This window comes from Schistocerca serialis, chromosome 4, assembly GCF_023864345.2.
Source record: "Schistocerca serialis cubense isolate TAMUIC-IGC-003099 chromosome 4, iqSchSeri2.2, whole genome shotgun sequence".
Classification (NCBI taxonomy): Eukaryota; Metazoa; Arthropoda; class Insecta; order Orthoptera; family Acrididae; genus Schistocerca; species Schistocerca serialis.
The window spans coordinates 81,244,746-81,269,864 of NC_064641.1; the positions used below are offsets into that span (position 1 = coordinate 81,244,746).

Sequence of the window (25,119 nt, forward strand, 5' to 3'; positions counted from 1 at the left end):
GCAGCTAAAGTAAAACTAGAAATACAACCTTTCGTAAAGATAACAAGCAGTATTTCAAAGTACTTTTTGCAGTCAAATACTCAAGGATGACAGATGAATGAATGTAAGCAAAAGCTTCAACATTGGTTTTTCTATTATCTAGTCACAAACACAGGCAATCAGAACCACTGTAGATATTTTTAACTTGCTTTCAATGCTAACATTGTTATCACAGGCAAATTGGCTGAGCTAAACTAACATCACAAATGTTTCTAACATCTGCATGTGACCACAAAATAAGTACACAGGATACAATAAACCACACTATAATGGTCAAGGAACAACTTTAAAATTTGTTGACAGGGAACTAGTATCAGGTCACATATGAATTATGTAGGTAAGAAACACAAGTGATGAAATTGATCAAAATATTTAAAGGAAGCTTATAACAGGAGCAATAGAGAGTAGTTTATTTTGCAGTCACAAAGGTGAGAAGCTTAAATTTAATTTTTTTTAGCTTGTTTTAATGGTAAATCAGTGCCAGTTTATGTATGAGATGAATAAAAACGAGAGCAAACATACATGATACGGGTAGAAAGTACCTCCAATCATGAAATAAAGACCTAAAAAGAGTGCACTGGATCAGTGGAAACAAGCAGAAGCACTTCATGTATAATAAGCAATATCGATTGAAAGGTCTCGAGGAGTAGAATGGAATATGTTTATTCATATTTAAATATTTTTAAATGTAGTCGGTGTCATCATTAAAAAGTTACATACATTTACAATTAGACATTAGACAACAGATATATGACCCCCTGGCTAACTAATGCTAAAATTTAATTTGGCCGCACAATTACAGTTTTCATCCCTCATGGGTATTGCCACCTAATGTTTGCAAAGTGATAGTGTTGTACCTTGTGTGTACCTGTTCACTATAAGTAATTGCAATAAACAGAGATAGAGTGGAGATAGAGAAATGAAAGTATGAAATCTGATGCTGGCATATAGCTTACTTCTTTACAGTGACACCATGGGGATGCTAAGCTTAATGACTCTATGTGAAAAACAGATCAGTGTCAACCATCTCATATGTCCTCAATCCATAAGCAATTGTGGAGAAGTTTGAGACTGAATGGAGGACATTGGCTCATAGTCTAGTGACTAGGAACTATATGTCAGTATCTCATCATCTTTACTACTCCTTTTGGCAAATAGTAGTGAGGCAAATTTCTTCTCTCAACAGGAACTGAAATTTCTAGCTCTGTACTGCAGAAAACCCAAAAAATGTAATCTGCACACAGAATTAACAAAACAAACAGTAAACTGAAAATCTTAAGAAACATCAATTAATGAGATACAACACGAGAATAATTTTAAATGTATCAGTTCTTTCGGTGTTAAACAATACTGGAGTAATATAAAAGAAGTATCCAAAGAATATCTGAAAAAGTAGGGCTTAAAAAATGACACTTGTATAGAATCTATAGAACTGATCATAACTGCAACGAGCCAATACATTCGATTTCATACACACAAGTGCAGATAAATTTACAAAAAAAAAAAAAAAAAAAAAAAAATTAATTTATAAAAATCATTATAGACCAAAAATTTTAAATTCTTCACAGTTTTATGTAACATTAGGAAAGATATTAAAATCATTTGTAAAATCAAGTAAATATTGTTACATTCTACAAGACAAACAAGTAACATCTAACTGTTGACTTATCTTTTCCCTGCCAATTTTTTCACAAGTTTTTGAGAGAATTGTTTGTGACATAATTCACAGCGATTTTACACAAAATGACATGCTGACCTCTCTTTTAACATTTGCCCTTGTATGTTATGCCTTAACAGGAAAGAAACTATACTCACTCCCTCGCACAAAATGCTATGTGGACTGACAGTAAAAGCTAGTTTGAGTATTTTTTGTGAACTTTCACAGGCTTCTGATTTTAAATCATAGTACCTAGTGCCAAAACACTTCACTATCACTTTCCTCAATTTACATTAATGATCTGTCATTGCCATAAAATAACTCCAAAAAACTTGACTAACTTTCCTGTACGGGACATATTCAAAACAAAATGAAACATACATGCATATGGATCACAGTGTTGAGATATTTCAGAAACACATCTCGTAAAGTCCCACACCTCAAGTAAAAGTAATGTAACATTAAGTCTTAAAGGATTATGTATATTTTAGAAAACTCCACATGTGAAACTCATTAGCATCATTAGCATCCAAATATCATTTGTTGCATAAAAGTTGTTTCCAGTTTTATTAGACTGTTATTTCATTTTGAAAATTCCGTTACATGTGCATATATCACAATATAAGATGAGTGTGTGTTACATGCATAAAACACACTTACAAAAAATGTTAAGTTATGGTTCATATGACTAGCAGGTAATAATACTCATGGTAACTTTTGCTAGGCACATTTTCACCTGTAAATGAATCCGTTAATATTTAGATCATGCATATGAAACAGGCTATCTATTTAAGACAGAGAAATTGGCAGTCATTCTTATGCATTAACCTACATACACCACAATTATCAGTTCTTAATTATACTGTTGTATACAAGAAAGAAGGAAAGCATCACTGAACCACTCTTCACAACATGATGTATGACAACAATCTGTTTTATGCCAACAATCTGTGTAAGGGAATAGATCTAGGATTGTTTCCAAAAACTAGTGTGTTACATCAAAAAGCAAATAATAGAAATGTTATAGCATGGAAGAAAAATGAGAATTTATTAAGCTTTGAAGGATTGTCAGACATTAATAATTACAGTAACTATATTTGATATAAATGTTAAGATTATGGAATCAGAGAAAATGAAGTTGTAATATAAATGGAGGACAAAATAGCACAGTGGATCAGAAATTGCTATGGCTAAGCAATAAGTTCTCACTGAACCCTTGGACAACAGTGTCTCCTTTCAGTCTCTTTGTTATATAAAATTGTAATTATTTGATAAAATTAGCTTATTGTTGAACTGATTAACACATGCAGCTTAAAACTAGTAATTAAACATAAGAAACAAACTGATTAATATTGAAAAAGTTGTACTTACTGTAAACACATCAAAGTGCACCTGACATTGGCACCAAAACCAGTGCAAGTTTCAAGGATTTGGTATTGTCCATGAACAGGAAATGAGGGGAGAGGGAAAGGATGAAAAGGTAAATACACCAAAAATGTACCAGAAGGGAAAGCTCAACTCAGAATCTATAGTTCGGTTACTCAAAAAAATTCAATGTATCATTGCATGACTTCCTTTCTAATATAATAAAAATACCATTCTTAATTTCTAGGTTGTGACTGTGATCTTGTTTGTATTGTTTCACTTTTCATTTCCTTTGTCATCACTTCCTGAGAGATGAAAAAAGCAAACATGGAAATTTCTGTTCCTTTTGATACCACTGTTACTTCTGTTTCCACATCTTCCCTTTAAGTACATATTTTCTATACATAGATGTGAGTATGCACTCTCATCTTGTGAATATTTTTAATTGTTTATTAGCTGATGACAAACTACACTTTTTCCTATTTCTAGGCCTTAAAAGTGAACAGCTGGGAAGGAAACCAAAGACATCTTTGTTGTAATTTGTTTCCCTAATTAACCACCAAAGCTACCACGTAAGTCTATAAGTGTGTCTCCTCATATATTGTAAAGGTATAACACATGTATGTCATATATCTTATTAAGAACAATTAAGTGTATTAAAACAAAAGCCTTCACCGAAATACTGAAAACCATACAATCAAATTATTTCACTATTTCTCCAATTGTAAAATTTTCAGTAGCTGGCTATATAAAAACTATTACTCTTGCCATAGTGAGAAGGAAGGAATATCTACAGAGTTACATTGCTACTGAAATTTTTCAGTCTTTTCTATATATTTTTCTGTTATATTCAATTCAGCTTGTTTCTTCTGCACACCATGTACCATGATGAGATGATTTGTAAGACCATAACGACGTCTGTTTCTTGCTCCACATATTCTGCAAGTGAATCGTGGAACTGTGCCACATTCATATTGGACATGACGACTAAGAGTGCCTTTGTGCATATATGTTTTTCCACATCGGAGACACTGAAAATCTTCACCACTTCTTGCCAATAGTCGCCAAGCTGATGTCATGTTGCTGTATGCTAACATACCTAAAACAAAAATGAAAAATTGTTCAAAAATACAGCAAACTTTACAGCAAAACAAGCACTATATAATTAATACTACATCACAGAGTAAAAGCAAAGCTGTCCCCAGCTTCAAGTTTGGTTTGAAAACTACAGTATTGTACTTGGATTGATCATATGGGTGGGAGTATGCCCTTGCCTTCCTTCAACCTTCTGAACTGTCTTACTCAACCAATTATAGGCAGACCAACAGTTTAATGTAGACTGTGAGCAACTTCAACCCAGAGAGAACAAGCAAAAGAATAAACACAATTTAAAATATGCAGAATATCTGTCCATGTAATACATTCTAAAACAGTAAAACAAAAACACTGTCATTTGAAATAGTGAACAGATCCTGTGGGACACAACACACAAGTCCTCATAACATAAACTACAGTCAATTAAAATATGGTGTACTGAGAAGAGTATCAATAAATGAGTGATTGGTATGCCACATGGTTTAAGAGCAAGCCTTTCATACATAAATACATACGTACATACATTCATTCATTCACATTGTTATTAGGGATGTTAACGCCATGCAAAAGATTGATCATATTTATGCAGAGTGTACTTTGATTGTGTGTGTGTGTGTGTGTGTGTGTGTGTGTGTGTGTGTGTGTGTGTGTGTAAGAGTCACGAGGATATGTGGGGCAGGAAGAAAGAAGAAAATGATGAATTTAAGACTGTCAGTGGTTACATAGTGGAGCAGGGGACAGTGAAAGTTAATTGATGCTATATCTTTTCAAGAGCTGTATTTTTGTATGTGGCATGAATTTCCATACTTCCTTATGTTAGTACTCAGCAGCATACAGCTGGCTGAGATGTTATGCTTAACAGCATTGAGCAAAATGATACACGTTTTTGTTTGATATTCAATATGAAATCTACTATAGTAGGTCAGTCAACTTACTCAAACATGGCAGTCGAGCAATGCAGGTACTGTACAGCCTGACAAAGAATATCCTTATACGTTATCTTAAATTTCTTTCATCACATTTCTGATGAGATTTTATTTGGTAGAAATTACATACATACACACATATTACATACAGGGTGTATCAAAAAAACTTTTAGAAACTTTGGGTGTGGATTCCTCACACTAAAAGAGAGGAAACAGTTCACATAAATAAACTTTAGAAAACACTTCTTAAGTATTCATGAAATGACATTTTATGGAATTCACAACTCAGAAATACATTCTACATGCAGAATGAGTGTTTTTGGTTAACAGTGAATAGTGACGTCCTTTTAAATGCTCCTATACAATTTCAAATGGTAATTCAGGCTTCCTTAACATGCTCATGAATTCTCTCTGAATTAAGTATTTTTGCTATATAAACAAACTGTTTTAAGTGCCTACAGAATGACACATAACCCACTTAGACACATAACCCACTTATTTACAGGGACATCTCATGTAGCAAATCTGGAAAAGTGTGTTGAGTAAAGTCCTTCTATGTAGCGCCTGTAAGACTTGCTGGGAGAAATTATGGACCTACCAGACAGGATCTACAGTTTCAACTGACACATTAACTGGAGAATACTGCTGGAGTCTAAACCTAAATTGTAACATGAGAAATTTCAATAAAGGTTGGTTATGAAAATTTGCTATTCCCTACCTACCACATGTTAGCTCATATGCAAACAAAATTGAAGATAGTATAACAGATGGCAATATCTGCAGCAAACCATCAGCAAAGGGTCTCTTGTGCTCAGTAACAGGCAAGCAAAATACCCCACACACATTAAACAAGCTACAAATATATGAAGTGCCTATGAAGTAGTTTCCATATGATACTATGAGGTGTATACCATGCTATAAGCAAACCTCAGTGTACCTCAGTATACCATTTGAGCACTTGAGATGCTCACTCAGTAATGCGATGATAACCCTCCATCATACACCATCATGTGGCTTGCAGAGTACTGATGCAGATAAATAACAGAAAAAGTTGCATGATGTGACCTTATTCCGTTTGGAAACAAAATTTAAAACAGCTGTGGAGCCTCTTGTCTATTACGGTTTGTGCAGCTTTGCTTAAAGTCATATATGCCTGCTCACAAAATGAAAGCCCTGCTAACATTTTAATAGTAATAAAAATATACACTCCTGGAAATTGAAATAAGAACACCGTGAATTCATTGTCCCAGGAAGGGGAAACTTTATTGACACATTCCTGGGGTCAGATACATCACATGATCACACTGACAGAACCACAGGCACATAGACACAGGCAACAGAGCATGCACAATGTCGGCACTAGTACAGTGTATATCCACCTTTTGCAGCAATGCAGGCTGCTATTCCCCCTTGGAGACGATCGTAGAGATGCTGGATGTAGTCCTGTGGAACGGCTTGCCATGCCATTTCCACCTGGCGCCTCAGTTGGACCAGCGTTCGTGCTGGACGTGCAGACCGCGTGAGACGACGCTTCATCCAGTCCCAAACATGCTCAATGGGGGACAGATCCGGAGATCTTGCTGCCCAGGGTAGTTGACTTACACCTTCTAGAGCACGTTGGGTGGCACGGAATACATGCGGACGTGCATTGTCCTGTTGGAACAGCAAGTTCCCTTGCCGGTCTAGGAATGGTAGAACGATGGGTTCGATGACGGTTTGGATGTACCGTGCACTATTCAGTGTCCCCTCGACGATCACCAGTGGTGTACAGCCAGTGTAGGAGATCGCTCCCCACACCATGATGCCGGGTGTTGGCCCTGTGTGCCTCGGTCGTATGCAGTCCTGATTGTGGCGCTCACCTGCACGGCGCCAAACACGCATACGACCATCATTGGCACCAAGGCAGAAGCGACTCTCATCGCTGAAGACGACACGTCTCCATTCGTCCCTCCATTCACGCCTGTCGCGACACCACTGGAGGCGGGCTGCACAATGTTGGGGCGTGAGCGGAAGACGGCCTAACGGTGTGCGGGACCGTAGCCCAGCTTCATGGAGACGGTTGCGAATGGTCCTCGCCGATACCCCAGGAGCAACAGTGTCCCTAATTTGCTGGGAAGTGGCGGTGCGGTCCCCTACGGCACTGCGTAGGATCCTATGGTGTTGGCGTGCATCCGTGCGTCGCTGCGGTCCGGTCCCAGGTCGACGGGCACGTGCACCTTCCGCCGACCACTGGCAACAACATCGATGTACTGTGGAGACCTCACGCCCCACGTGTTGAGCAATTCGGCGGTACGTCCACCCGGCCTCCCGCATGCCCACTATATGCCCTCGCTCAAAGTCCGTCAACTGCACATACGGTTCACGTCCACGCTGTCGCGGCATGCTACCAGTGTTAAAGACTGCGATGGAGCTCCGTATGCCACGGCAAACTGGCTGACACTGACAGCGGCGGTGCACAAATGCTGCGCAGCTAGCGCCATTCGACGGCCAACACCGCGGTTCCTGGTGTGTCCGCTGTGCCGTGCGCGTGATCATTGCTTGTACAGCCCTCTCGCAATGTCCGGAGCAAGTATGGTGGGTCTGACACACCGGTGTCAATGTGTTCTTTTTTCCATTTCCAGGAGTGTATATACATATAAAACGTTAATATGCAAGAGGAAAAAATATTAGTCAGTTTTAAAAATTGGAGAGGTATACTGATACTAAACAAGATACTACTGGAAAGTGAGACCTATACAACATCGGACAAGTCATTATGTGAGAAGAGTAACATACATGGGGATCTGCCTGTACAATCACCTTCCACATGGTGCTAACCAGACGGAAAGTGCTTACAATTTTAAACACATGTTAGACAGATATTCCAATAGAATCTATTTTATTCCTTAAATGAATATGTAGATTACTAGAGAGAGACTCCAAAAGTTTATGAATGTGTGTAAGCAAAGAAATTGAGATTTACTCGAAATTCAAATGTTAGAAACAGTCTGTGTTTTAATGAAAATAACATTAATTTGAAAAAAAAAATGTACTGCAGAAATCATAGTTTTATTATTCCATATTTAGCCACGTATGTACATGCACTAATTGTAAAGTACCACAAATACAGGCTGGAGAAAAACTGTGTCACGAAATTTTAACCCTGGATAACTGATGCTACTAGGAACCAAAATTACTAATGTTGTGTAGGTCGACTACACACCATTTTTAAACTACGGAAACTTGGCAACACACACTCCAATTGATGTGGAATTGCCCTGTTATCGTTCATCAGTTGACAGGCAGCGCTCTAATTGTCAGTTCACACATACAAATGCCCCTCACCCCATCACTGCCCCAGTGTAATATGCACATGTGTCGAATAGATCTTGCTGTTTGTCTCCACCTCACATCAGAGGCATTTGCACTTCAGAACACACACACGTTACCTGCAATTTAGTCTCCGGCAGGCAAACCATTGGCAGTCATGCATTGTCCAGAGCATCTGGCAACAGGGCCACTTGGAGCGCGTGGTGCCAAGTTTTGATAGTTGAAAAATTGTGCAATGTCAACCTACACAAAATTAGTAATTGTGGTTCCTATTGGCATCAGCTATCCAGGGTTAAAATTTCATGACACAATTTTTCTCCGTCCTGTATATAAAATTGTACATGACAGTCCCTTATGTGATGGTGCATCAGCTATCAGTTAATTATATCTAATGACTGGTAAATAAATAGAAGCTCATTCAGTGGGGGTTACATGGAAACTGCAACTTGTGTATGTGGATTAGTCCACATATCAACCACCTTTTGATCTCTTTCCAGCAGCTGACCACATGTATCCTTTGTTATCTGAAAGAGGACAATGGAAGAGCCTTTTCTGCAGCAGAATGTTGAGAATCATCTACTTGACACAAGTTCTGGATAAAGAAAAGAGAAATATCAGGACTTTTTGCTTCCCAAAGGCTTTTTGTCAATTTCCTGAGCTGTCAAGTGATCTGGCTGCAAGACAAGGGTGTAGGGAACTTGTCCTAGCTTCTGTAAGGACATTACTATTATTCTGACCAATCCATGAAACATCCAGTGACTCAGAAAAAAAAGGATACAAGAAAAGTATTACAATTTGAGGCACCAGGTGGACTTATCAGTTTTCTTCAGAGTAAAGAAGACATATCTGGTACATCCATGTGGAATGACCATTTCATTTTTCTGCATAACATTTCAGTGAGTAGCATAGCCCTCTTTGGAAAGTGCTGTGACTGATTGTATCATATCATCTTGGATTTCAACCATCTGGTGCAGGTTTAAGCTTTTTCATACATGTACCATACCCAAAAGCTTGTGCTTCTGCTATTACTGTAGGGGCTGTAGATCTTTATATACCAAGAGTTTGCAAATTGTAAAAAGGAATAGTGGCTTGCTCTTTAACTTTTCTCAGAGAGCATTACTTATAGGAAATGTTTCCAGTGCTCGGTGATAAATGTCCAAGTTATTCATCAGTCACTGAACAGAATGTTGCTGCAATTCTCGGCCTAATGGCCACAGACAAGTGAACACTCCTTGACGCAGGACCAACATTGTATATTACATCTTATAATGTGAAGAAGTGTATCACACTGGCTGTGATGGTTTGAGAACATTATTTGATCCCCTTCTCCAACCATGGTCTCCCTTCGTCACACATAAGTAAGCTTTCCTTACGCTCTTGGTAACAGTTTTTAAGCAAATTTAAATATAGTGAACAGGGAAATAGGTTGTTTTTGCAACTAATCGTCATATACCCTGTGGACTAATTTTCACTTGGCTCCCCTCTCAGCTTGGCAGCCAAGCAGATGTTTGTGTCACTTCGACCTTAAAATAGCCCTGTTCAACGAGTAGGTGCCACAATAGAAATCAGAGGGTCTGGAGTTCAGTCTCTAGTATATTCTAGGATTTTTCTGCCAGTTATCCCTTCTCTCAACTTTGGCAGTCATTTATTAACGTGAAAAATGCCAAGTTGCATTGCAATTTGGAGTCCATATTAAACTGTAGGTGTGCTATAACTTTCATGATAAGTCAGTTTATGGAAAGAAAAGGCATACTGCTTCCAACAGAGCCATGCCTAGCTCAACGTACTCCACTGTTCCACCCAATCTTAGAGTTGAGGATAGCTTTACCTTCAATGCAAGAAAACTAATGCAACTATCTGTGTGAATATACTTGATAGGCACAATAATAAAATATCAATTTGTTGTTAATAATGTTCCAACTCCATGAAACAAAACATGGCTGTATGTAGTAGGAGTTCACCCATTTCAATATGAAAACCTCACTTTGGCAAGAACAGAAAAGCATCTATTTTCTTGACTGCAAGAGAATGTTATCACGTTTGAGTCCAAGACAATGAAACTGTTACTGATAAATGGTGCGTATATACACAGAAAAAGCTTTGTGTCAAGTTTCTGTGGTGTTTAACATGACATATTGTCAACAATTGTTTTCTTTATTTTTTATTTTTTTTTATTCTGGAAGTGATTCAGCACACCAGTCAAACATTTATATTAATTGTTTGAATGCAGTACATTTCAAAATTTTGGAAAAGTTTCTCCTTTGTCTAGGTGACTTTTCCTTGTTTTTAGTCTTGAAGACATGTGCACTAAAAGATAGTAAGTTTCTACAGGTGTAACTTCAGCAGATGTGACATGATGCATGTGGCCATCTGCAACATGATTTGGAAAAACTATGGTTTTATTTGTAGGTTGCAATCATGAAGAGATGCAGTAAAAACAGCGACAATTATTTATAAAAAGTCAACATGTAAAACTTCACTTCAAACTTCTGTTAACAGCCTTTGTATCTGAAGTGTTGGTAGACAAGGAGACTCAATATGAAGATTATAACCAACCCTGGAATAGACTGATATCTTAAGCTGGCAAAGAACTTACTTTACTATTACAATCTTTGTGTCATAAGATAAAAAGCAGCTCATACAACATGTTACCTGCCTTTTGTATACCCATATGGAACATGCTGTGTACTCATGCATTACGCTATCCTTACGGAACTGTAATACTAATGTCTAAGAAACAACCAGTGTCCCATACACAGACGAGCTGATGATTGAACATTTTCTCTAAGCCTGTATCTTCCAATTTAAGTAGTCAATGAGAACAGCAATACTATGCGACTTACAGAACCAAATTTCCAGATAGAAGGGTCCACTTTGCAACAGAGATTACACTGTACAGCAAAGCCATCCATCTTTAATGGCCAGTACATTATCCTACAGAATCAACCAAAATTGTTTCAGGTGTTGACTAATAGGTTCACTCACTTTCAAACTCTACAGAATCTCTAAAGCATGTCTTCATGCTACTTATAAAAGAAAGTATATTGCACAGAAAGCCTAGATCCCAGTCTCGGATATTGTCTGCAGAAATAAATTTTTGCTCTGGAATAGATCATTTAGTACTTGATGTAGACTTCTTAATTCAACTTCTTCCTTTGCACAAAAAAACTAAACAATGAGGACTCAACTGAATTTTGTCGTCATCCAAGATATTAAATTTAAGTGTTTTCCACATTTACCATATTCCCTAGACATTAACTCCAGTAACCAAGTCTTTCAGTTCTGAAAACAGTGTCTGAGGGAAAACATTTCCTATCTGAAGAAGAGGTACAAAAAACAGCGCAAGTGTGGCAACATTTCAAAGCAAAATACTTCTATTAAAAATGATGCAATCAAGCACTTATAAATCGATGAAATTCATATCTACACATCACAAGAATTATACTGAGAAGTGATGTGTTTATATCAGTTCTGCATGTTATAAATGGTTAGGCAAAAATCAGACTATTGTTTAAACCATCATCATATAAGATTATGTTTGTCTTATGGCAGCAGCTTGTCATTATTGAAAAAGAATTCTCTGCTGGCAACATAAATCTTAAAATGAGTGGATTGTATTGGAATGTGTGGGGTAAATCATCAAACAGAACCTTAATTATATATATATATCCAAAAACAAAGATAATGTGACTTACCGAACGAAAGCGCTGGCAGGTCGATAGACACACAAACATACACACAAAATTCAAGCTTTTGCAACAAACTGTTGCCTCCCTCTTTCCTGATGAGGCAACAGTTTGTTGCAAAAGCTTGAATTTTGTGTGTATGTTTGTGTCTGTTTGTGTGTCTATCGACCTGCCAGCGCTTTCGTTCGGTAAGTCACATCATCTTTGTTTTTAAATATATTTTTCCCGCGTGGAATGTTTCCCTCTATTATATATATCTGGGAGGTCGATAGAAACACAAACAGACACATACATACACACAAAATTCAAGCTTTCGCAACAAACTGTTGCCTCATCAATAAAGAGGGAAGGAGAGGGAAAGACAAAAGGATGTGGGTTTTAAGGGAGAGGGTAAGGAGTCATTCCAATCCCGGGAGCAGAAAGACTTACCTTAGGGGGAAAAAAGGACAGGTATACACTCGCACACACACACATATCCATCCGCACATACACAGTGTATGAGGGCGATGGAGCACTTCCTTTCACGCCGATCACCTGCCACCCTACCTAAAACCTCTTTCCTCATTACCTTAGCCAGCTTCATCCTGACCCACAACTTCTTCACTTTCGAAAGCCAGACATATCAACAATCAAAGGGTACCAGGATACCCCCCTCGTACGCCAACCTATTTATGGGTCGCTTAGAGGAAGCCTTCTTGGTTACCCAAGCCTGCCAACCCACAGTTTGGTACAGATTTATTGATGACATCTTCATGATCTGGACTCACAGTGAAGAAGAACTCCAGAATTTCCTCTCCAACCTCAACTCCTTTGGTTCCATCAGATTCACCTGGTCCTACTCCAAATCCCATGCCACTTTCCTTGACATTGACCTCCATCTGTCCAATGGTCACCTTCACACATCCATCCACATCAAACCCACCAACAAGCAACAGTACCCACATTATGACAGCTGCCACCCATTCCACATCAAACGGTCTCTTCCCTACAGCCTAGGTCTTCATGGCAAATGAATCACCTCCAGTCCGGAATCCCTGAACCATTACACCAACAACCTGAAAACAGCTTTCGCATCCCGCAACTACCCTCCCGACCTGGTACAAAAGCAAATTACCAGAGCCACTTCCTCATCCCCTCAAATCCAGAACCTTCCACAGAAGAACCCCAAAAGTGCCCCACTTGTGATAGGATACTTTCCGAGACTGGATCAGACTCTGAATGTGGCTCTCCAGCAGGGATACGACTTCCTCAAATCCTGCCCTGAAATGAGATCCATCCTCCATGAAATCCTCCCCACTCCACCAAGAGTGTCTTTCCGCCGTCCACCTAACCTTCGTAACCTCTTGGTTCATCCCTATGAAATCCCCAAACCACCTTCCCTACCCTCTGGCTCCTACCATTGTAACCGCGCCTGGTGTAAAACCTGTTCCATGCACCCTTCCACCACCACATACTCCAGTCCTGTAACCCGGAAGGTGTACACGATCAAAGGTAGAGCCACGTGTGAAACCACCCACGTGATTTACCAACTGACCTGCCTACACTGTGAAGCTTTCTATGTGGGAATGACCAGCAACAAACTGTCCACTCACATGAATGGACACAGGCAGACAGTGTTTGTTTGTAATGAGGATCACCCTGTGGCTAAACATGCCTTGGTTCACGGCCAGCACATCTTGGCATAGTGTTACACTGTCCGGGTTATCTGGATACCTCCCACTAACACCAACCTGTCAGAACTCCGGAGATGGGAACTTGCCCTTCAGTTTATCCTCTGTTCTCGTTACCCACCAGGCCTCAACCTCCGCTACTTTCAAGTTGCCGCTGCTCATACCTCACCTGTCATTCAACACCATCTTTGCCTCTGTACCATCGCCTCGACTGACATCTCTGCCCAAACTCTTTGCCTTTACAAATGTCTGCTTGTGTCTGTGTACGTGCGGATGGATATGTGTGTGTGTGCGCGAGTGTATGCCTGTCCTTTTTTCCCCCTAATGTAAGTCTTTCCGCTCCCGGGATTGGAATGACTCCTTACCCTCTCCCTAAAAACCCACATCCTTTTGTCTTTCCCTCTCCTTTAGTTTGCTACCAGTTTGAGTTTTGAATCATCATCAATGGTAGCTACCGAAACTGGTAGCAAAATAAAATAACACTATTACAGACAGCACAGCTTTATGTATTTTTTAAAATTTGTTCATTTGTTTGACCATCACTTATGCAAGACGATCAAATGAAAGCTGTGTGGACAATAGTAAAAGAGCCGGCAATGAGAGCCCATATAATTTCATTGTACACTTAAATAATAACAGCATAAAGATGACAAATCAGTGGAAAAATTTTCCAAATGTTATTAAAAAAGCAGTCTTTGAACTTAAATCATGGTAATATGAGGGTTAGTGATAAAGTTTCAAATACATCTAGCTGTGACAGTGAACCTTGGTGATAGTCTTAATTTTTCTCTATACATTCACTCTACAACGCAATGAACTTTTCCCAGTGATGAATAACTTGGTGGAGACCTTTGTTGTAGAAGTCTATATTTTGGCTGTTCAGGAAATGTTGCCCCTCAACCACCATATCGTTGACATACTGAGAATGCCTGCCATTCAATGGTTTCTTTGGGCAAGGAAAGAAAAGGAGATCACTGGGTATCATGTCAGTGGAATATAAGGGTATGGCAAAATTTGACAGAACAAAGATGCAGCATGTGTGAATATTTCTGTAACATTCTCAAGAGATTTTAGTAGTAAGCTCCTTTGATGGCTTGTATCTTGTGAGCATAATCTGCTAGTACCACCACTGCAGATTCAGAAACACCCAGCATTACTTTGCCCAGCAGTGGTTGGACTTTGCCTTTTTCAGGTGTGGCGAATCAACTGCTTGCTCCTTTGTCTCACAGTTACAGCAATACAACCAACACTCATCTACTGTGATTAGGACATGAAAGAAGTCATCTGCATTCACCTGACACAGATGGAACATTTCCACTGCTGCTTCGATTTGACATTTTTTAGTGGGTGTGTACAGTCATGGACTGCAATTGGTGGTGACCTCCATCATGTTCAAACTGTTGCGTCATATTTTTAAAACTGGTTTCACTTTTTCTACTATTACCTCAATTGCAATACATTGGTTTTTGAGCTACAGGGCCTCGAATTATCTTTCAGTTCCCAATTCTTCACAAAGATATAGTCTATCACTTTATTTTTTATCACTTACGTCTATGACACAGAGGAAATGTCAGGAACACCTAACCACTGTGTCATTTGATGATACATTGTTTCCATACACTTTCACCATATCAGCATGGACTGTTCAGCATTGATCCATTTCAAACTGCCATTTGTTAGCATGAAAAGGGCAAACTTTTTCAGTGATTAATCTTGTCAGCACCACCAGGTGTTTTGATGAACTGTATAATCAAGGTTGCTTTTGTACTATTATTGTAATGTCATGATGTAATCCACTGTCAAGTTCAAGTTTGAAAGCAGGGACATAAATCAAGTTAAATCAAGTACAACATTGTCCTGAAAGCACATTTATTGTGAACAACAATTTACATGTAGGAGAGAACTCAACTCCTGGATGGAGCCTACAGCTATTTATATAAACATTAAATATTCCAGAGTATACAAACATTACAAACACAAGAAATTTCTACAACTTCCAGAAATGATAATTACTATATAATAAATAATTACTGTTGATTGAGATTTAACAGTCTATCTGTAAAATGCTCGAACAGTCAACGGGCGGGTATACTGCTGGTTCATAGTGTCCCGTTGGACACTATGAACCGGCTGTATACCTGTGGACTGTTCGAGCAACAAATACACCAGGAGAAACTGAAGAATCATATCTGTAAAATGTTAGCAACCAACGCTAACCATTATGCCAAGTTGTACATCAAGTTATCATTGGAGTTGACTACAGCACCCAGGATCTAGATCTTGCCAGTGGTCCTCTGTATTGTAGCACTAGTGGATCCTCGCATTCCGGTCATGTTGTCATGTCCTCTTCATTATGATGGGTGTTGAAGATAGCCTCTTCCATCAAAGCGTCGCAGTTGTTGAGTGGGTATTTAATTAACCTGAACGAGAAGCCTTCATCTTCGGTCTGTGTCTCAGGACTGTAGTTGGGTTTCATATGTATGACAAAAATGACACATCTGCACTTTTGTCTTCTTGACAAAGGGTCAAAATACTCAACTTTGTATGTGAAGTTTGACAAATGACAAAGGATATGATACATCTCAAAGAAGTGCTTTAGTAATTTTTCCAATAGTCTCACATTCCATATAATATTCCACAGTTTGGTGTTTGATGTTATAATGCATAAGGTTCCTGTCCTGGGCATCCAGAGTCCACACACGAGCCAGCTATCTTGCTTCTTTGGTCCTGGCGATGAGGTGTATCACACAGTCATTCTATGAATAGTTCAGTTGAAACAGTTGAAATAAGAACAGTGTACCCCTTGTCATTTCAGCCTCGCAACTATAGAGCAGAAAGAATACCTCGACGTCTATAGTGTTTTGCTTCGCTCTGTTGTATGTGAAAACCACGACGGGCAGTACTGCATCCTCATCTGTCTGTTACAGATCAATTTACATCAAGAGCATATCTACAATGTCTTATCAAAGTGTTGGATGAGGTCATTTGTCTGTGGATGATGATCAGATAACACCATTTGAAGTAACCTGCACTTCAAAATTATGCATTCTACAAGGAATGTTGCAATTTTTGAAGCTTCAGCAGTCAGCACAGATTTGGTAGACAGCATATTTGGTGAGGTAAGGGTAAACTATTATACATTGACTCCCATTTTCAATTTTGGGAAACTACCCAAGAGGTTGGTTGCTGTATAATGAAATGTACTGCTGCAGGTGTCATTCTTTAACCCCAGAGGAAATGTAGCACATGCTAGCATTGCTACCATTCCTTAGAGGGTTAGTCAAAAAGTAATGCCTCTTGTTTCTTTCTCTTTAAATAAAGTTTTTTAAATGAAAAATTTGAATATGGCACTATTCCACAAAGCTTCTTCTCCAACATATTGCAGTATTAACTTTCTACATCAGCAGATGTCATTACTGCAGTCACTTGCATAATGGCTAACTTTGATGTTCATATTAGACAGCGTTCTGTGATATAACTCCTGAATGCAGAAGGTGAAATGCCTGTCCACATTCACAAAACACTGAAAATTATATGTGATGATGCCACAGTGGATACCAGCACTATTAGACAATGGGTTCCTCACTGTAATGAAGCTGAAGGGCAAACACCATTGGCTGACAAAATGGGGAGTGGCAGGCCAGGGACTGCAGTGACTCCATACAACATTCAGTGAGTCGATGATATCATTTGTGGTGTCTGCTGGAAGATCTAGATGATTTGTGTTGCATTACCTCCCTCAGTGTGATGATGACTGAACAACAACTTGGGTACTCAATGTTACCCCAACAGAATAAAGAAACAAGAAAAACAATTGCCTCCCAGGTCTTGCTCTGTTTGGAGGGAGAGGAGTTTCTGGAATTTTTTTAACCAGAATCAAAGAGCAAATAGGCAGTCACTGACATGGCATCAGAAAAACTCATCAAAGAAAAAAAAGTTCAAAACCTTGCAACCAGCAGGGAAAGTTATGGCTACAATATTCTAGGATACAGGGTGTGTTATTGTTGTTGATTTTTTGGAGCAGGGATGCACAATAAATTCAGTAAAATACATCAGAACCCTCAAACAGCTAAAGCACATTTTCAGCAAGTTCATGCAACTAAAGTTATGGCGGATTTTCTTTTGCATGACAATGCAAGACCACACACCAGTTGTCACACCACTGAAGGGATTGTGAAAAATGGGAAGTCTTGCCTCATCCACCATATAGTTCAAATCCATGCATCATCAGATTTTCGTATGCTCAGGCCACTAAAAGAAGCTTGTTGGTTGATTTACTTTGAAGATGACGAGGCCATGAAAACATCTGTATGTCAATTGACCAGGACTATGCATTTTACCACACTGGAGCACAAGCCCTTGTTAACAGATGCTCCAAAACAGTGGAAATGGACAGAGATTATCTGAATGGTCACAAATTAACTGTCAATGTTGTGGTTTTCAATTTATGTAGTTGCATTTGAAATTCTTGATAAACAATAATAATAACAAAATGGAGCATTACTTTTTTACTGACCCTTATAGTATCTAACAGATCAGTAGAGACCTGGCCAGTGATACCTGCATCTGATTCTGTTTAACAGTCTTCACAAATGCCAGGTGACCAGATTCTGAACATGAAGGGAAAACTTCAGGATAACTGACCACAGATGAGTTAAGATGTTGAGCAAACATTTTCACCCCTCTGGGAATAGTGCTCCTTATACAATGCTCTGGAATTCTCCTTTGGTAAGGTCCTGCTTCTTCAAGGCTTCTACAGTTTACAGCAGTGCTGGTTCTTCTCTCTGTTCAGCACCAACATTATTATATGAAGTGATGACTGAGATTTTGTCCACACTGCTGTGTGCCCCCAGAGGATTCCTTGAAATGCAGTCAGCATTCATGAGTTTGTATCCATTTTTGTATATCACTGTGACATCATGCTCCTGAAACATCAGTGCTCATCTTACCAGTTGACCTGATAGATCCTTCAGGATAATCAATCAGCACAGAGAACTGTAATCCATCACAATGGTGAATGGTTTGCCAAATAAATACGGATGGAACTTATTGTTGGCCCAGATAACTGCAAGGTACTCTTTTAGGTTGTAAGGTAATTCATCTCAAACTTGGTGAGTACTATGAAAGCATAAACTATAACTTTTCCAGCTCTTTCCTAAATTTGTACTAGAATTGCACCTATCGTGTAACTGCTAGCATCACTGTGAAGCTCTGTCTCAGCCTTCTATTTATACAACATTAGGGCTGGAGAAGATGTTAGCACCTCCTTAAGGACAAGAAAAGATCTTTCTTGTGCCTTATTCTGTGACTCCTTGCAATAATTCTTGAAAGGGACATTCCTGGTACAGAAGTCCTGTATGAATCATCAATAGTATGAGGTCATTCTGAAAAAAGTCTTATATCACAAATGTGCTGAGGAACTGGAAAAACTGTGACTGCACTTATTTTCTCTGTATAAGGATGGACTCAATCACCATTAACTAGGAGCACCAAGATTTTCATTTCTTGGGTGAGGAAGAGACACTTTTCCAGATTCAGGCAGAGGTCTGCAGTACGAACACATTTCAACGTAGTTGTTAGTTAGCTTAGATGTTCTACAAATGTCCTTGAAAAACTGAAAACATCACCCAGATAGCAAAGGCATGTCATCCATTTACAGTGTCAGAGAAGGTTGACTATCATATGTTCGAAAGTGGATGCAGCATTACACCGCCCAAACAGCATAACTTTGAACTCATACAGGTCAACAGGAGTTATGAAGGTGTGCTTGCCCTGGTCAGTCTCATCCCCAAATTTGCAGTGGCCTATCTGAATGTCCACAGTAGAGAAATACTTTTTTCCTTTCAAGCAGTCCAGAGTGATACCAATACATGGCAATGGGTAGATATCTTTCTTCAAGATTATTATCAGTCATTTGTAGTTGACGCAGAAATGACATGTGCTTTACCTCTTCTTAATAGGGACTAGAGGAGAGGATTAAGAGACTCTCTGCAGGTTCAGTTACGTAATCCTGCAGCAGTTCCTCGACTTCCTCCTGAACTATACTTTGTTCAGTTGGTGTCATCCTGTACAAGTGCTAGCTAATTTATAGATGATCCACAGTGTTGATACAGTGTCTTATCATGGACCACTTTTTCATGTTTTTTCCCCTCCAGGATCCAAAAACTGTCATAGAATTGCTAAAATTTGCTAACATTGCTCCCTGGTCAGGCCACATCCTTTTGGCAGCTGGATAGTGGCTTTTGCCACTGCATTTTCTATAGTGGTATTGGAGGGCAATCCTTTGCTGATAGCACTGTGCTGCCCATCCTGGACTAGTTCAGACGCTGCTGTGCACATTCCATTAAGGACAAGTTGTGCCTGCATGAGACAATTAGTGATCCGAAGTTTTCCTTCACCATTTGTAATGTTAACGATCATTTCTAGGATGTGGACTTCTCTTGTGACACTGAGTAACATTTTTTCAATCAACAATTTAACTGGGTATCGAGAGTGATGACTGCAATTTGTCTCATTAATGATGGCTGGATAATAATGTCTTCAACAGGAAACAGCTCCCCAGAGTATTTTTGTTCTTGTTGGAAAAGTTCTGTCAATCCGGAGCTCTGGTCTGTGATACAGGACTGCTTTTGATGCCAACCAGACATTTCTTTCGAAAACAACATTATGATTACATTTTGATAAACTGACAAATTTGAATGCTGTGTTCTGTCACTGACTGTTATTCTTGCTATGCACATTCCTGTCAGATGGGCATGTCTCCCATTTGTGACCTTCATGACAATCGCTTTCATGTGAAGGAACATCAACCTCTTGCGCTCGCAGCGATAAGCACTCAACATTACAGAAAAAGAACTAATGCCCAGATATGTTGGCCATTGATGAGATCTTCTGACATCTTGGTAACTGTAATCCATAGAGGATTTTCATCTGTGGCAACCTTACCTCCACATATGGTTGCCTTGTTTACTTTCCTGAAGTTGGTAACTAGGCAAGCAACTAGTTACTTCTGTATGGTGATGGGTAGTGATCTTGTCCAGGGTACAGCAAAGGCTTTCATCTCTCAGCTTGAATGTAACTGTCTGCTGTTGACTGAGATGAATAGGACTATTGGGACAGTTGATGTCTGGCAGTACAGTAGTCACTGAAAAGTCATCATTTTTCTCTGCAGCAGTGTACAATGTGTCAAGGGTTTCCACAGTGGAAACATACTGGTGTGTTGTCCTCTGTCGTCCTAATGTTTGTTCTTCTGCAGGGTATTACACCTGGCAGAGGTGTTGGTTATACCTCCATTAGTCCGATGCAGGGTTGTCATTTGACAACTGCTGCATAAGTTTGAGTTCATTCTTCCTGGCATGTTTGAATGGTGGTGGAGATTGGTGCTAAAGATTGATACATATCTTTTACAACATTCTCTATTACTTTCCTACGTATGGGGTTAACATTCATGTCTGGTATCTCTTGCTTACTTGGTCTGACAGTTCTGGCTCCCATAAAGCAGTGTATTTTTTCTCTTACTGGCTGGTGGATGAGCAAAGTGAGGTTGTGGTGGTCTTCCACAGCTGCCATAGACAACATTCAGGATTCAGTCATACTTCTTTCATCTGACTCCTTTTCTACTGCATTTATTTGGTGTGCTGGCACCACTTTATGAATTTTTTGGCTGTTGCGACACCCTTTATTGTAAGACCTTGGTACAAGTCATCTGTGACTTTTTTCATAAAGTGTATAATTTTGTTGGCTTCTGTGATATTTGGACTCCAAATGCAGGCTACAGTCAGAACATTATCTATGTAAGACTGTGTCGTTTCCCCATGTTGGTGATCCGTGTTCTTCGGTTGTTCTTCTGCTAAGCAGACTTGCTGCTGATTGTCACCAAGATTTCTTCAGTTCAGCCTGGAATTTGCCCCAGCTAAAAATATTCTCTTGCCTATTCTTGGACCACTGCTGCATTATGCCACTCAGGTAAAAGTACAAATTTATCAGACACATTATGTAATCCCACCTGTTGTATTTGGTGACTCACTCAAATCCTTCCACCCGTTTTGCTGGGTCCTGACCAGTGTCTCCAGAAAACACTGATGGATACTTGATGTGCATCTGACTTGCTACTGTTTTCGTACCAATTGCTTTCCTGAATATATGGACCTCAGAAATGGTGCATAGCTGATATTCCAGTTCCTGTCCATGTAAGTGACAGCTTTTATGTTGCCTAATTGGAGTCATGGTGATGCAGACTTTTGAAAGTACTTGGCAGCTCCACCAAACAATGTCACTTTGTAATCCACAGTCAGTCCAAATCTGAAAGCTGGGTTAGCAATGAAGTAAATGTTTATTACGAACACCAACATACCGATAGAAGATAAACCAACTATTGGAAATTATGTGTTGCTATTTATACAAACATCAAATATTCCACAGTTTACACACATTTTAAACAAAAGAAAGTTCTAGAACCTTTCAGAAATTATAGTAACTATATAAGAAATAAATGATGGTGGAAGGGTTAGAACTGATGGCATACAGCATGCCGGCCAGCAAAGCTAACTGTTATGCCAAATTGTATGCAGTACAGCTCAAGGCAGTATGGGACAAAGCACAGGTGGCACTACTGAGCACCGTTCTTGGCTTAAAAATATATTACATAGTAATCATTACACAAAGGATTCTGTACTGGTTCTGACATTTGTGTCCCATGGCTACAACCTAGCAATAAGGTCTTATTCTATTTATCTTCTAGCCTATGACTGCACCTTACACCCTGTACTGTCAGACTGAAATGATCAAATGTTACTGTAGACACACTAAGTAACTGCCTAACACCTGGCCCTTTAAAAGTCAACAGCATAATATGACATATAATAGGCGCACACACACACACACACACACACACACACAGACTCACATCAACGTTTATGTGAGTGTGTGTGTGTGTGTGTGTGTGTGTGTGTGTGTGTGTGTGTGTGCGCGCGTGTGTGTATATGTGTCTACTGCTAATAAAGGCCTTAATGGCCGAAAGCTTCAATTTTGTGAATCTTTTTGTTGTGCCTATGCGACTCAGCATCTCCGCTATATGGTGAGTAGCAACTTTCCTTCTCTGGTATTGTTACAATCTAATGGTTAGGCACTCCAACGTTCTGCCACTTTCATACAAAGAGATGCCAATGGGAGAGGCTCCATCTTGTTGCAAAATAAAGGCTTCAGGTTCACCTTTGAATCATGGAAAGGGCCATTCTTGCAACATATCCAGATAAGTCACCCAAATTATGGTAGCTTCAGTGGAAAGGGGGGGGGGGGGGGGAGAATGGTCCTACACTTGGCACCAGAACACAGTGCAGAAAATGGTTAATTTTAGGGAATATTTTTGATGTTGTAGGAGTTCATGATGATGTTCTGACCCACCGATAGAAATATTATGGGTATTTAGCATCTACATCTACATTTATACTCCACAAGCCACCCAATGGTGTGTGATGGAGGGCACTTTATGTGCCACTGTCATTACCTCCATTTGCTGTTCAAGTTGAGTATGGTTCACGAGAAGAACGACTGCCGGAAAGCCTCCATGCGCACTCGAATCTCTTTAATTTCACATTCGTGATCTCCTTGGGAGGTATAAGTAGGGGGAAGCAATATATTCGATACCTCATCCAGAAACACACCCTCTCAAAACCTGGGCAGCAAGCTACACTGCGATGCAGAACGCCTCTCTTGCAGAGTCTGCCACTTGAGTTTGCTAAACATCTCTTTAACGCTATCACGCTTACCAAATAACCCTGTGACGAAATGCGCCGCTCTTCTTTGGATCTTCTCTATCTCCTCTGCCAACCCGACCTGGTACGGATCCAACACTGATGAGCAATACTCAAGTATAGGTCGAACGAGTGTTTTGTAAGCCATCTCCTTTGTTGATGGACTACATTTTCTAAGGACTCTCCCAATGAATCTCAACCTGGCATCCGCCTTACCAACAATTAATTTTATATGATCATTCCACTTATAATCATTTATATGATCATTCCACTTATAATCATTCCGTACGCATACTCCCAGATATTTTACAGAAATAACTGCTACCAGTGTTTGTTCCACTATCATATAATACAATAAAGGATCCTTCTTTCCATGTATTCACAATACATTACATTTTTCTATGTTAAGGGTCAGTTGCCACTCCCTGCACCAAGTGCCTACCCACTGCAGATCTTCCTGCATTTCGCTACAATTTTCTAATGCTGCAACTTCTCTGTACACTACAGCATCATCCGCGAAAAGCCGCATGGAACTTCCGACACTATCTACTAGGTCATTTATATATATTGTGAAAAGCAATGGTCCCATAACACTCCTCTGTGGCACGCCAGAGGTTACTTTAACGTCTGTAGACGTCTCTCCATTGAGAACAACATGCTGTGTTCTGTTTGCTTAAAATTCTTCAATCCAGCCATACAGCTGGTCTGATATTCAGTAGGCTCTTACTTTGTTTATCAGGCGACAGTGCAGAACTGTATCAAACGCCTTCCAGAAGTCCAGGAAAATGGCATCTACCTGGGAGCCTGTATCTAATATTTTCTGGGTCTCATGAACAAATAAAGCGAGTTGGGTCTCACACGATCACTGTTTCCGGAATCCATGTTGATTCCTACAGGGCAGATTCTGGGTTTCCAGAAATGACATGATACATGAGCAAAAACATGTTCTAAAATTCTACAACAGATCGATGTCAGAGATATAGGCCTATAGTTTTGTGCATCTGTTTGACGACCCTTCTTGAAAACTGGAACTACCCGTGCTCTTTTCCAATCATTTGGAACCTTCTGTTCCTCTAGAGACTTGTGGTACATGGCTGTTAGAAGGGGGGCAAGTTCTTTTGCATACTCTGTGTAGAATCAAATGGGTATCCTGTCAGGTCCAGTGGACTTTCTTCTGTTGAGTGATTTTAGTTGCTTTTCTACTCCTTGGACACTTATTTCGATGTCAGCCATTTTTTCGTTCGTGCAAGGATTTAGAGAAGGAACTGCAGTGTGGTCTTCCTCTGTGAAACAGCTTTGGAAAAAGGTGTTTAGCATTTCAGCTTTAAGCATATCATCCTCTTGTTTCACTGCCATTATCATCCCAGAGTGTCTAGATATTCTGTTTCAATCCACTTACTGATTTAAAGCAAGACCAGAACTTCCTATGATTTTTTGTCAAGTCAGTATAGAATTTTACTTTCGAATTCACTGAACGCTTCACGCATAGCCCTCCTTATGCTAACTTTGACATCGTTTAGCTTCTGTTTGTCTGAGAGGTTTCGGCTGTGTTTAAATTTGCAGTGAAGCTCTCTTTGCTTTGGCAGTAGTTTCCTATCTTTGTTGTTGAACCACGATGGG

At 39.5% G+C, this 25,119-nt stretch overlaps 1 protein-coding gene across 5 annotated transcripts in view; it reads right to left on the minus strand.

Moving 5' to 3' along the window:
- Positions 1–2,262: 2,262 nt before the first annotated feature.
- Positions 2,263–25,119, minus strand: part of LOC126473456 (zinc finger protein 846-like) — a 64,791-nt gene continuing 41,934 nt past the window's right edge. For all 5 annotated transcript variants that reach the window (XM_050100517.1, XM_050100516.1, XM_050100514.1 and 2 more), the window contains one exon: positions 2,263–4,160. In XM_050100517.1, the coding sequence (XP_049956474.1) occupies positions 4,103–4,160 (58 nt within the window). In that variant the 3' untranslated portion in view covers positions 2,263–4,102. The remainder of the gene's footprint in view (positions 4,161–25,119) is intronic.